This window comes from Anastrepha ludens, chromosome 2 (genome assembly GCF_028408465.1).
Source record: "Anastrepha ludens isolate Willacy chromosome 2, idAnaLude1.1, whole genome shotgun sequence".
Lineage (NCBI taxonomy): Eukaryota > Metazoa > Arthropoda > Insecta > Diptera > Tephritidae > Anastrepha > Anastrepha ludens.
In genome coordinates, this window is record NC_071498.1 from 53,072,974 (window position 1) to 53,087,788 (window position 14,815).

The window sequence follows — 14,815 nt, forward strand, 5'->3', positions numbered from 1 at the left end:
TGGTGTTTATGGATGGCCGAATAATGGCACAGTTGCGGCCAACATTTGGCAGTGATTATCTCAAAAAAATAAATGTCAAGAAAAAAAGTGTTCAATCAATTTGAATTTTCGTTGTTTTATTTTAATTTAAAATCCGATACCGCAAAATTGAGCACCCTTTAAACACGAGACAATTACAAGGTCGAAACCAGTCAGTAAGTTTCTGTGGAAGATCTTAAAATCGAGCATTCATTTCATGGCGATTTCGAAATTATCAGCCCTTCTTATTTGAGTCAATACATAAAAATAAATATCAGCATCTTATTAGCATATGTTATATATTTTGGTAGGTAGATATGCCGAATACCGTGAAAAACCTCCTTTTTTAAGCACAGTGTAATTACACCGTACTCGTACCTTGGAAAATCGGTAACACTCTTAGATTCATTGACTTAAGTAAGTCAAGATCCATGTGCTTTTGCATGAATTATATCATATTTGGTATTCGAATTTAACATAAAGTTGCAGTCAGCTATTTCAAAAGCTAGTTCGCATGTGTTAACCTTATTAGTACCTCTGCACAGAATGCTCAGATTTGCACAGAATTTTTTTTTAATTTGAAGTCAGTCCCTTTTAAAAGTTTTCTTTTTCGAAAGAAGTTACATAAACCTTTAAAAGAGGCGACATCTGTAAGCTGCGATAAATTCTAGTCGTCAGTCGAAGCGGTGATGACCATTGATCTCCTAGAATGCACGGTTTGACACATTTAGATTAGTTTTTGTGCAGCGCCACTAAGAATACTACTAACAACCAGAGGCGATTGAATAACTGAAACATGAAATCGAAATTGTAGTTCGTGAAATTTTAGAAGTTCTCGCCATGATGTAAGTGGCAAAATTCAGACGTAAATGTAGTGCCAATCAAATGGCGAAATAACTGAAAATATCTGACTGCTGACCGTAGCATCCGCCGCATACTGAAAAATGATCTCAAAGTCAAGCCTTACAAGATCCAAAAGGCGCATGACCTCACACCAAAGCAGCAATAAGTCAGGCTTGAGAGAGCGAAGGTGTTGATTCGTTTGGCCGAAAGCGGGCAATTTCTGTGTTCCGAACATTGTGTTTTCTGACGAGAAAATTTTTCAAATTGAGCAATTCGTAAACTCCCTAAGGTTTATTTGACCGGTCGTTAATACGAGAATTTGAGTCATCAATTGGCTAACAGGAGGCAGTACCCGCCACAGATAATGGTTTGGACCGCTGTAACCACGGATGGGCGCTCTCAAATCCTTTTCATCAAGCCTGGCGTCAAGGTAAATGAGAAATATTATCGCAAAAGTATTCGAGAGGTTGTTTTGAAGCCGTGGGCAGACAAACATTTTAGTGACAGACTATTGACGTTTCGACAGAACTCGGTAAGGTCTCACAAAGCTCGAGTGAACCAAGAATAGCTAAAAAACAACGTTCCGAATTTCATAATACACAGTGGCTCTCAAATTCACCTGATGTGGATCCGATGGATTATTCTCTTTGGGCTATTTTGGAGAGAAAATTCCGAACTAAAAAGTTTACAAGTCTCGAGGCGCTGAAAATAGCCGTTGTCCACGAGTGGGCCAAAATACCTGCAAGCCACACTCGGGCAGCTTGCAATTCGTTTCTGGCCCGTCTCAAGGTCATATGCACTTCGAGTGCCGGACCCTGTAAATTGCGTTATAAAAATATTATTTGTAACACTAAAAAACATTCAATTTAAAGTCTCAGTCTCAAATTTCAAACTTTCTAGTCAGTCGCCTTCAAAATGGGAGGAGTAGAGCAAAGTTGTTATGAACATACTATTTTTCTCTTCTATGGAACTATCCGGTGTTGGGATAAAACTTGTTCTCCGCTTCATTTTTGATATTTTTTTCCTGCTGTTCATTTGAAATAACAAATGTTCAACATTTTTTTGTATAGAGAACAAGCACAAGACCGACAACAGAAGAAAAGGAATGAAAAATCAACTCTATTTTTAAGTCACTTTAAACTGGCTCTTTAACACTAGAATTGAATAGGCACTAAAAGTAAGTACTGGACATTTTTCTGAAAATTCTGATAAAAGAGTTTGAAGTTTTGATGGAATTTGTTTGAAAATTTTTTGAAGTTTTTATAAGGTTTACAATGTAAAGTTATATGACTTTCGTTAAAGTTTAAACAATACCTTAATGTAAAAATACAAAAAAAAAAAAAAATAGAGTCATATATTGTATATATAGTATATATGTATATAGTCCAAATCTTGAAAATGTGGCGCTGCTATGCTTGTGAGCACAGGTGTATAAATAATTGTCTCATTTTTTTTTCCTTGTTCACTCCTCTCGGGAGCATAGGGCCACAAGACGGGGCGACAAGACTCTTCCATTGTACACGGTTCTGTGTTGTTGTTTTTGCACCGTCCCATAAGATGTCGGCATCTGCTAGTTCGCGCAGCATCGATCTTCTCCAAGTGTTTTTTGGGCGACCGCGACCTCTGCTCCCTTGCGGGTTCCAGTCCAGTGCCAATCTCGTGATGCTATCTGGCGGTTTTCTCAATATGTGACCTATTCATCGCCACTTTCTGCATTTGATTTGCCTAAGGATGTGTTCCTCGTTTTTTAATCTCCACAGAGCGTTGTTACTGATGGTGTTTGGCCAGAATATTCTGCAGATGATGCGGAGACATTTGTTGATGAAGGCTTGTAGTTTCAGTGTGATGGTGTTAGATACCACCCATGTTTCGCTTCCGTACTACAATACTGTCTTTACGCATGAGCCGAATATTGGCTTATTCATCCGAATATTAGGTGTTTGGTAACGCTTTTCCTCCAAATTGTTGTATATGATTTGATGTTGTTCTATAACAAGAGAAATCTTGAGTTTTATGGCTACTCAAAATTTTACAAATGTTTTTCATGGCACAAATACCGTCAGAGGCTTGCTTTGTATGCTGGTCATTCAATAAACCGTTTCTATAATTTGATGCTTCAAGCCACTTCAAGCGCACTATGGATTTCGAGCGCAGATCCACCGAATGGAATTTCAACCGAAACCTCCTCGGTTGCGGCAGTCTAACTCCCGCACCTGCAAATACTAAATTAACTACTTTTAGTATTTCAATTTTTATTGAATAAAACTCCTAAACATCAAGGTCGTGTAATGCGCTGCTCGTAAAGCCCTAGACAGAAAACCATAAATTTATGAAATCATAATATTGGCCTTATTTCTGAAAAACATTACAAAACATTCTCGGAAATGTTTGCATTAACAGATCTATTAAAATTTCTAGCTTTCTAAATGAACTTATGTAATATTTCAAATAAGTTAGCAAATCACTGTAGCAGCTTTATTCTCTACAGGGCAATTGTAATAACACAGCACAGTCGCGTATTGTTAGCAATTTCAAATGGCACTTCCATTGTAAGTCCAAACTTTTGTCTACGTCTGAATGCCGTTTGTCCTTCCGCTTTTACTGCGATATAAAGTTTGTCAGTAGGGCAAATAGGATCGTTTGTTTGTTTGCACACACACTAGGTTACACACATACACATGTATATATGTACACAATTATACCTATACATACATATAGACCCATATATATCACACGTATTGGTATTAGCTGCCCTAGTGGATGCTGGCAAGCGCATTGTTTTCTACCGTTTTGGTAAAGACATTAAAATAAATCTCTATATTACACACACACACACACACACACATACAAATAGCGAGAAATACGAATACATGCACATCATTTGATTGCACAAATAATCGTAAATATACTCGTATGATAGCTGCGTATGGGCGTGGGTTAGTGTGTGTTGGTATGGTATATTTTCCGCTGAATAGGGCACACTCAAGTATCGCTTTTATTGATTTCCAAGAGTAAATTAAGTGACATAGCGAATTACGAGTATTTGTTCAAAATTCATGGCGACATATTCAATGGAATGACAGAATAAAGTACCAGTGAAATAAATGCATGAAAAATGGCGTAAAGAGCTAAAAGCGAAATTGTCAGTTCGTAATTTTGGGTTGTAATTGTCAATGTATATAAATTAATACGCCCGTCAAAGGAATAACCCTTGAAATAAAGTAAAACTGAAATAAAGTGTTCTGATATGGGAAATATAATACTTAAGAGTTAAGTTTTATAGTACTTTTTATTACCATTCTCTAATCTTATAATGTTCTAATGTTCTAATGTGCATGTTTTCCAATTTGTTTATCAGTAGAATGACAATTATCCGATGCAAAAAACAAAGAAGGAAGTAAAACAAGGCTCCTCAATTGATACGCTAAGTAACTGAAGAGACTTAGGGATTCACTAGAATTTTTTTTTTAATCCAAAAGTTGAAGAAGGAAAAGGGCAAAAAATAAGTTAGGGATATGCAAAATTTGAGCGCAATTCAACATTTATGTTTATAGAAAAAGACATTCTTGTAGTTATGGTCCTATTCATAGTTATTGTCATTTCCTTTTTGATAGTATGACTTGTCATAGAGGCAGGCATAGCCATAGTCATAATCATATTTACAATCATATTCATTTTCATACTGATAGTCATAGCCACAGTTATTTGCATAGTCTTAAAAACAGTCATTATCGAAGTCATAGGTATAGCCATAGCCATAATAAGCATGGCGACATCGACCATTATCTAACTCAGATACTCACCGGGCACGGCTGTTTCTTGGAATATCTACGCCGTGACCAATTGGCTAACCGCTCTTTTTGCCCAAGTTACTCGAATATGGTTGAGAGAGCAGAACACAAGGTCTTTTACTGCAAAAGTATTAGTAAAGAACGAGCAGTGCTGAAGAAAGCATTCGAACATGCGCTGTCTCACATAAGATTCGTCCTGGATATGTGCTTATCCATCGCTAAATGGGACACCATAAAAACGTTCGCGGCTACGGTCATGATGAGGCTCAACTAGGGGTCATATTGGTTAGGAGGGGAAAGCCCAGAAACCACAGCAGCAGTTTTAATTTCAGCAGCAACAACAATAGTAGCCGCAGCAAAAATAGCTTGGCCGGAGATGAACTTGGTGTAGATGAACTATTTGAGACAGACTGACAACAGATAAAAATAAAGTCAATCACTGATTATAGAAAACAAGACAATAGCTTGAATGTATTGGACTATTGACTGCAGAACCAGCTATGAACGCAGTGGAGGGAGTAGATGCCATTGATGTCGTAAAGTCCCCATACGCTCACAAGAGTGGAACTTGGACACAGGAACTTGTTATGTTAGAAGACTTAACCGCGCCTCCATCTTGAAGAAATGTTAAAGGGATTCAAGGGTGGAAATCAACATAGAAGGAGAAGGGTTAAAGTGTTAGAGGCAGCATGCCTCATAGACCACTGGTGTGCCGATAATGTTTTTGACATTTTGATTTCAACCTCCTCACAAAAACGAAAAAAAAAATTATAATAATTTTTTTCTTATTGGCATGGTTATCATAATCATAATCCTGGTTATAACCATAGTAATATTAATTTGCATACCGGTGGTTATAATCGTAGTCACCTTCATAGTCTAAGGCGTAGTCATTGTTATTGTAATTTTCATAGTGAGGACCACTAGTTATAGAGGTGGTCAGAGATATTTTCATAGTCGTTGTCATAGGCACAACCTTAGCTATTTTCACAGACATAGTCATAATAAAAGTAGGACTAGTCACACTATGCCATATGTAAAACCATAATCATAGTAATTTGCGTGATAGCCACAGTCTATGTTTAAGATTTTTCGTAGTCATAGTAATTTTTGCATTTCCAGTCATAGCTATAGTCAAGGTCAGATTAATTAATAGGACTATGAATAAGTTCGTTTCGGTTTTACAACAGATGGCGTAACTTGATTATTATTCCATCGATCCACATTTCCAAACATTCATTGGAGAGCTACTGTCGTAAGGCACAAACGTCAGTATAAGTTTTTTATTTGAAGCGTAAACAACAATATTTTTACCACACTTGAAAATGTCGAATTTCGTGCCAAATAATGTGTTTTTGCGGGGAATTCTTCTTCATTATTTTAATATGAAGAAAAAAGCAGCCGAAAGTCATCGTATCTTGGTGGAAGTTTATGGTGAGCATGCTCTATCTGAGCGAACGTGCCAGAAGTGGTTTGCACGCTTTAAAAGTGGTGATTTTGGCTTGGAAGACGAAGAACGCGAGGGTGCGCCGCCAAAGTTCATGGATACCGAATTGGAGGAATTGCTCGATCAAGATCCGGCTCAAACGCAAGAAGAGGTTGCAAAAACTTTGGGAGTTGATCAATCAACCATTTCCAAACGTTTAAAAGCCATGGGAATGATCCGAAAGGTAGGCCATTGGGTGCCGTATGAATTGAAGCCAAGAGACGTTGAACGCCGTTTTATGGCATGCGAACAACTGCTTCAACGGCACAAAAGAAAGGGTTTTTTGCATCGAATTGTGACTGGCGATGAAAAGTGGGTCCATTACGACAATCCAAAACGTCGGGCAACGTATGGATACCCTGGCCATGCTTCAACATCGACGTCGGCGCAGAATATTCATGGCCTGAAGGTTATGCTGTGTATCTGGTGGGACCAGCTGGGTGTTGTGTATTATGAGCTACTGAAACCGAATGAAACGATTACGGGGGATGTCTACCGACGACAATTGATGCGTTTGAGCCGAGCACTGCGAGAAAAACGGCCGCAATACGCCGATAGACACGACAAAGTTATTTTGCAACATGACAATGCTCGGCCACATGTTGCACAAGTGGTCAAAACATACTTAGAAACGCTCAAATGGGATGTCCTACCCCACCCGCCGTATAGTCCAGACCTTGCGCCATCCGATTACTATCTCTTCCGATCGATGCAACATGGCCTGGCTGACCAGCACTTCCGTAATTACGATGAAGTCAAAAAATGGATCGATTCGTGGATTGCGGCAAAACCGACCGAATTTTTCACAAAGGGAATCCGTGAATTGCCAGAAAGATGGGAAAAAGTAGTAGTAAGCGATGGACAATATTTTGAATATTAAATTTTTAACCATTTTACGTCAATAAAGTTTCAAATTTCGAAAAAAAACCGCACGAACTTATTCATAGTCCTATTAATTGTAATTTTCCTTGTCATATTGACTGTACTAGTCACAGATACGTTGATGGCTCACAAACCATAGACTTGAAGAAAGTAAGGTAATCATTGGTAAAGAAAGTAAGGCTGATTGGTGTGGGTGAGCAGGCTCTTGGGCTCAGGTAATACTCCAGCCATCCCCGATCATCAACTCTGCTGAAGGTTATCAGTAACATCGTACTTTACCAAATGCAAAGTCTATACAGTTTATGCTTTGCAACATGATATTGTTCTTTAAATAAAGAATATACGAGGTGTGTTCAAAAAGTAACTTTACATTTTCGCAGGTTACATCTATTCGAATATCGATTTTTTTGTGCCGATATTTTGGTATTCGTGCCTCTCATTCATGCCGACAAGTTCGGCCATTTTGAATGTTCAGTTAATTGTTGACAGCTGCTTTGCTTGCACGTGTTTCGGCTCGTCTTCGATTTTTACCTATTCTAAAAGATGGACCAAAGAATCTGTATACAATTTTGTGTGAAAAACGAAATTAAGTGCGCGGATGCATTCCGAGTGTTGATTGTATCATACGGAGAAGCTACTTTGAACCAAAGCAACTTTTATCGGTGGTACAAAATGTTCTCTGAAGACAGAGAAGATGTGAAGGACGAAAAGCGTGCCGGACGTCCGAGCACTTCAACAACAGACGAAAAAATTGATGAAGTGAAGAAAATGGTATTGGCCAATCGTCGAATCACCGTTAGAGAAGTTGCTGAAGACCTAGACATATCGATTGGCTCCAGCCATTTGATTTTTTTCAATGATTTGGGCAAGAGACGGGTCGCCGCAAAATTCGTACCAAAACTGCTAAATTTCGACCAAAAGCAGTATCGCATGAACATTGCTAATGAGATGTTGGACTCTGTCCGCGACGACCCAAATTTGCTACACAGGGTCATAACTGGTGACGAATCGTAGGTTTATAGTTATGGCGTGGAAACCAAAGTTCAATCATCTCAACTGAAGCTGCCGCACGAACCAAGACCGAAAAAAGCGCGCCAACTTCGGTCGAATGTAAAAGTTTTGCTTACCGTTTTCTTCGATTGCAGGGGCGTTGTGCATCATGAGTTCTTGCCACACGGTAAAACGGTCAATAAGGAATATTACCTTCAAGTTATGCGCAATTTGCGTAAAGCAATCCGCCAGAAACGCCCGGATTTGTGTAAGAACTACTCACACATCATTGCTTGTCCGCGACTTTTTGGCCAAAACCAACATACTAATGATGCCACAGCCACCGTATTCCCCAGATCTGGTCCCCTATGTCTTTTTCTTGATCCCGAAACTGAAGAGGCCCATGAAAGGCTTACTCTACGAGGAGCTGAACAACTTTGTTGAAGTGCTTCAAAGATTGGGGAAAACGTTAGAACAAGTGCATAATATCTAATGGGGATTACTTTGAAGGGGACAAATTAGATATTAATGAATAAATAAATAATTTTTGGAAAAAAACACAAAATCCACGAGACTTTTTGAACGCACCTCGTATATAAATATATATATATAATTGGGGCTCATATACTTTTTAGGCGTTTGCCGAGCTCTTCGTACTATTTGTGGCATGCGTCTTGTTGCAGTTCCACACATGGAAAGACCCACAGTTTTACGCCGCTTCTGAACACTGGCTGGATTTTTTAGTCTTGCTTTTACATGGCAGCAATACTCTTGGAGGTTTCTAGTACCTGTCGAGGGGCCACCGCTATTAGAAAAAGCTGTTTCTATCATTTGGTGTTTCGTGCACGGAGATTGGAACATGTGCCCTTCCGAAAGATAGTCATGCGCCAAGACTACAAATTATGAATTGCTTTCACAAGTAAATGTTTCCTATCAAAAGCCTTTTCATGGCAAAAAAAACACTTTGAAGTATCGTGAATGCATGCCGATTTACACTTCACAGGTTCACAATCAGTCAAGTAATTAAAAATCGGTAACTTAACATTAGCTTTCGGCTGTCGCAATCCCATAGTTTTCGTGCTAAGCTTGCAGGAATACAAGGATTCCCTTTCTATATTTTTCTCCCAAAACAGTAATGAGTCATTACCTACTCCGATAATACAGCAGCCAATAGATTATTTTGCTACAGCAAATCACCATCTAGCAATCGTTTATGTACAGATGAGAGCCACTTTTGAACTTTCACATGGTTTTTCTTGGAAATATATTTTATCCTACCGGGGTAAATAAAAAAAACACCCTACCTTTGTATTAAATTTTATACACTTTTTAAAAAACTAGCAGAAAACAATTTCAAGATATACCTAAGAATTGAAAAGGTGACCGGAGCAACCGATATGCACGAGTGCTGCTGGTACCGGTATACTGTAGGGTTGCCAGCTTACCCTACACTAACTCTAAATACGCCAGCTGCTAAGTGGGGAATACAACGTATCGTATGTGTGCCAGACTATGGAGATAAACCAGGGGACTACATAGCAGATAAATTGACGTAAGAAACAATTTTCATGTTTTGCATCCTGAAACCTTATAATATAAAGCGGGCACACTGTTATTGCGCATATCTTTAAAAATATGGTTAAATACAAATTTTTGTTAACAGCCAAATGAAAGAGGTACGGGAAAACCCCGCAGTTAGGCAGCTCGAAAAATCTGGCCTAAATGCAGTTTAAGAAGATCTGATCTTATCATTAACTGTCCTATAATTATCTTCTCGCTGACCGTAAGTTTGAAATTTTCGCCTTAGACTGAGTATTGAGGATTAGTTTTGTGTCTGTCAGCAAAATGCATCTGACCGATTCTATGTCAAATAATCGAACAATGTTCTAAATTTGGCTGACAATTGAAAATTTCAATCGTGGCAGGAAAAAATGTTTTCCCAAAAATTCTGAAGAACAAAATCAATTTTTTTTAAACAAAATTTTTTAACAAAAACATTTACTAAAAGTAAAAATGTTTTCAAACAAAATTTTTTAAAAAAGTAAAAAATGATAATATTTTATTTTTGAATACTAGAAATAACCAACGATATTTTGCTTTAAAAAACTCTATAGCAATATTTTCAATGCTTTTCCAAAAGTTTTTAACAAAAAGATATTTTTATTTTTAAACAAAATTGTTTTAAAAATAGTTTTTATCATAAAATATAAAAGGAAAATTTTAAATACTAAAATTAATCAAATACATTTCACTTTAACAAACAAATTTTTTTTTTAATTGAATAAATCTCAAAATTATAAATTGTTCTTTAATTTTCATACAATAAATAATTCATTTTTTAAATTTAATTATTTAATTTAAAAATTTACAATGTCGGAAATACTTGGGTACTTAACATGGAGATGCTCACCTATAAAAACCTTTTGCCACCACAATCGAGACGACCAAGAAATCAGAGCGTCGAACATTACTTATCACTACCCTCCTTTGCTGAGGAAAATAAGGCTCCCCTTTATCATTGTGCACCTTGGGTGAGCAAAACTAAGTTGGCGAATTGCCATGCATTTGCCAGGGTTATTAAATAACAAACTTGTTTTATTTTCAATAAAACGGGAGACTCAAACCAACGCTCAACATATTTATCCGAACGGATCTATTAGGTCTAAGTGTGCATTCTGTCTGGAGGTGAATGAAGACAGCTGAAATTTCAACTTACCCTGTTTCACTCATAACTACAAATAGTAATGATTTATTAGAAAAGTTGAATGAATTACTAAGGAGTTTAAAGCCTAAAATAAACCCAATGCATATTGTATTCACTAACTCAGTGTTAATAACACCACTTAAAATTTTAAGTCATGGCTTTTTATAAGTACAAACAAAAGCTGTTCATATTGTGGTTAATGACCCCAGCATACAACTCACTCCCAACCGGTGAAGTTAAATAAAATTTAGCGTAGATTTTATACCCGTACGTGCTTTCTGCATATTTTACTTTTAATACAAATTTGGAACACTTTTTATTACCTTAATCTACCAACTTTACGCTCTTTCTACCTGTTTTCTTTACTTATAAGTAAACACCATTTTACCTCCATATACACCTACATATTTAATAAAAATGTACTTACGCTAGCATGTGGGCCCGTTGCGCTATTGTGCCCAAAGACATACATATAATTGCGGCGATTCACATCGGCATGAAATAGGCCGGTCTGTAGTAATGGACCTACAACACGTGCGTCGGAGAGTATATCGAGCACCACATCGCGATGCTCCAAATTTGTAGCCTTAATGGGATTGTTGTACATATCCTCGTATCTGCAACGAAAATATAAAATAAAAAGGTAGGACATTAAGTAGATGTGCACAGTGTGTCAGAAGAGTGTGTATTTAAAGCAAAGTAGTTTTTTTTTGTAAAAAAGCAATTTCTGTCTTTGTAATTTTTTATAGATACTAACAAACAGCTAAGTATGTAAGATTGCTTACTTATAAAAACGGTGAACAAATGTGTGATAACTCCGTCTAGTTGACAAAAAAAGTCTATCAATTTCCGATAACCGTGCCTTATAAGTAAGATGAGAGTTTCACTTTCAACACAAGGAGAACAGCTCTGCAGCGAGCTATTGATGTATTTGCATCTGAGCTAATAATCGAGAAAATGATGGTATGCGAAGAAAAATGGAATGCCATCGCAAATTTCGGTGAGGATATTATCCGAGAAAAGAGGCGTGAAAAGGAAATTTGAGCTGAAAAGCAAGCGACTGGGACGCATGATGAGTAAGTAAGTGTCCTTATTGGGACACCGTCCTGGAGCCCAACCTCGAGCCAATGCGGAAGCAGTCCAGGGGTCGGGGGAAAAATTCAAGAGAAGAGGAGGGATATTTTTAATGGAATTACCACATGCGTAGTAGCGACGGTTTCCACATGGTGAGAAGCCAACCTCACAGTCAAAAACAAAAAAAAAAAAAAGATTTTCACTTTCGGAAAATAGATTTTTTTGGATTGGATTTTTTTTTCAAGCTAAAAAATGATATGACTTGAAATTTGCGTATTTTGAAACCTCTTTTAGAAAAATAAAATTTAGTTTTAAAAATTACTGTTCTACGTCTTATTTAGCAAGCTTGGATGCGTAACACGCCCTCGACCCTTAAACTTATATATTTGCTTATAAATAGTAAAACAATCTCATTAATGGAAGGATTCTAGAGTGTAGGAGGAAAAAGAGACAAATATGCTTCCCAGGCATGTCAATAAATATATCTTCAACTACATTGACGATATCCAGGACAAAACACAACTACAACTACTGGACCGGACAGTATATAGACGCACATTAAATGAAATTCATCCGGATACCTTTACCACATTCAGAGATTCTCGATCCCCGAATGTTGTTATTGGAGTCCAACCTCCACCTATGGCAGACGAAGAGCTTTAGCTGCCTTGCGTGTCCCGCGCAAATTTATTCCAATAACATTCTGTACTTTGTAAAAGGTTAAAGCCCTTCTTATCGAGAATCGACCCTGACATACTCAATGAATGACCAGCATGTAAATGCACAGCGCACGACACTAGTCACCTATTCGCGTACCCTATCAAACCTACTCACCTATCACGCCTTTCTCTCTGGACCCGACATATAGAAACAACTTGTTTTTTGGGCCTACCGTTAGACGAGTTAAACGAAGACGGTCGGCGTTTACAGCGGTAAGTTTAGTAAGCTGCTACATCAACAACAACAACGAATGTGTAGGTTAGTTTAGGTTACCCTAGTTGGCATTAAGCCATGCATAGATCTTTTGGTCCCTATGAATACTCAAACTAGATATCATATAGGATGCCAACGCTTTTGGCGAATCTAAGCAGAGCTGGGAGATCCGCTTTTGAGACGTCCTCCAGACCCTCAAACAGTGGGGCTCCCAGGCATTTTAAACACGTTTTATTAATGCCAGACAAAAGCACAGAAGGCGTTCTAAAGTTTCCTCAACATCGTCTCTACATTTCCTGAATTTGTCCGTGAGCATGTGCGGCCAACATATTATGTCCTATAATAGCTCTGCAGTCCTTTCGTGAAAGCGGAAGTACGAATTGAGTAAGTTAAAGGAATATGTAAGTTATTACAAATTAATAGTGTACTATTTTCCGTTATCGCACACTGTTTTCGTCCGAGAGAACCTCTATTCAAATTTCCCGAAAAATATTTTTGTGGAACCTTTTAAACCACCATCGACTATACAAAATAAATATTTCTCAGATTGTTAAAAATAAGTGTTAAAATAACCCACACGGATTCAAAATGTTTTTCTAGATCGTTCCACAAAAATACAAGGCATTAAATTTTATTATAGGCCCTTTAAGACAATATAATTAATGTAAAGGTTTTTCCAATAAGAGGTGTTACTTTAATATTCAAAGACAAATTCTATTTTTTAATATAAATGATCGGGTGTTTATTTCGTTATAAAGAGGAAGGTATGCCGTTAATAGTGGAAAATAACATCAAGCAAATAATCACCACGACCACGCTTAAAGGACAATATCCTTTTCATGAAATTTTCCATAACCGAATTGCAAAGTGGCTGCCCTATGTCCTCGACAGCTTCCCAAATTCCATCTTTGAGGTCTTGAATCGACCCTGGGCGGTTAGCGTAGACCTTCTCTTTCACGTGTTCCCAAAGAAAAAAAAACACAAGGTGTTAAATCGCAAGATCTCGGTGTCCAATTGTGATCACCTCTTCGAGAGATAACACGGTCCGGAAACTTTTCCTGTAAAAGATCAATGGTTTCGTTGCTTGTGTCGGACCTAGCGCCGTCTTGTTGAAAATAAACGTTGTCCAGATCAATACCATCCAATTCCGGCCATAAAAAATCGTTAATCATCTCTCAAAACAGCACCCCTGTTTGGAAGGTTTAGAACGGTGAGTGATTGTCGTGTGGCTTAAACGGAGTCGGGAGAGTATAGAAATGTCCGCATGTTTAGATTCCATGGGATAGATAAGCTTTAATTTGGACGAATTAATTGTCGCGTAGTGATGAAAGTATTCATTATTTTCAATAGTTTTAAGTAAAATTTTTTCAAGAGCAACCAAATACAGAGCCAGTTCTTTAAGAATACTTTTTGTGGTACAATCAGCGAACTCCTTACCTTTAATTCCACAGTGACCTTATTTCCACATAAAGGTAATTTTATTTGCTTGCTTCATAAGCAAATCTCGAACGCAAATTACTAGAACATTGCTATTCGTGAGATTTATTACTACATCGATGGCAGATTGACTGTCGGTGGAAATCCCAAATTTATCTTTCTTTTTGGAAGCTAGTAGAGCAAAGAGCAAAGATTTTACTAGTAAATGGTGAGCAGTGGTTGTGCAGCAACCTATTTTTCAGGTCAAATCGGTGCTCAGATATAAATGCGAAAGAGTTTGAGAAGTCAATTTTTGAGCCTTCGTACATATGAATTTGGAAAATCAAGCAAAGTCGATGTCGGTAGACAAGAGTACAAGTGTTTTGTTCGCATATTCTAGATACGCTTAGGTATTTTCAGTTTTTGTTCAATATTAATATATTCTCTACAAAATACCTGAACTTATCGTAAAACTTTCATTTGAAGCGCAGTTTTTGGAGTGGCTCATTTAGTTTTTGCATTTCTAAATTTTTTCTCACGTTCTGTTTGATTTTAGCGCGCTATTTTAATACTTCACTGACGGAGGGAGGATCTCAATACTTTAGTAAAATTTATAGACCAAAATAAAGCATCTAAAGTGCATATACACTTGCGCATGTTTATTTCAGTCTGCCGAAG

General features: G+C 37.5%; 1 protein-coding gene across 2 annotated transcripts in view; it reads right to left on the minus strand.

The window, feature by feature from the left end:
- LOC128871129 (uncharacterized) overlaps positions 1 to 14,815 on the minus strand; it is a 410,182-nt gene that overhangs the window by 123,280 nt on the left and 272,087 nt on the right. For both annotated transcript variants that reach the window (XM_054113306.1, XM_054113305.1), the window contains exon 9: positions 11,142 to 11,331. In XM_054113306.1, coding sequence (XP_053969281.1) covers positions 11,142 to 11,331 — 190 coding nt within the window. The remainder of the gene's footprint in view (positions 1 to 11,141; positions 11,332 to 14,815) is intronic.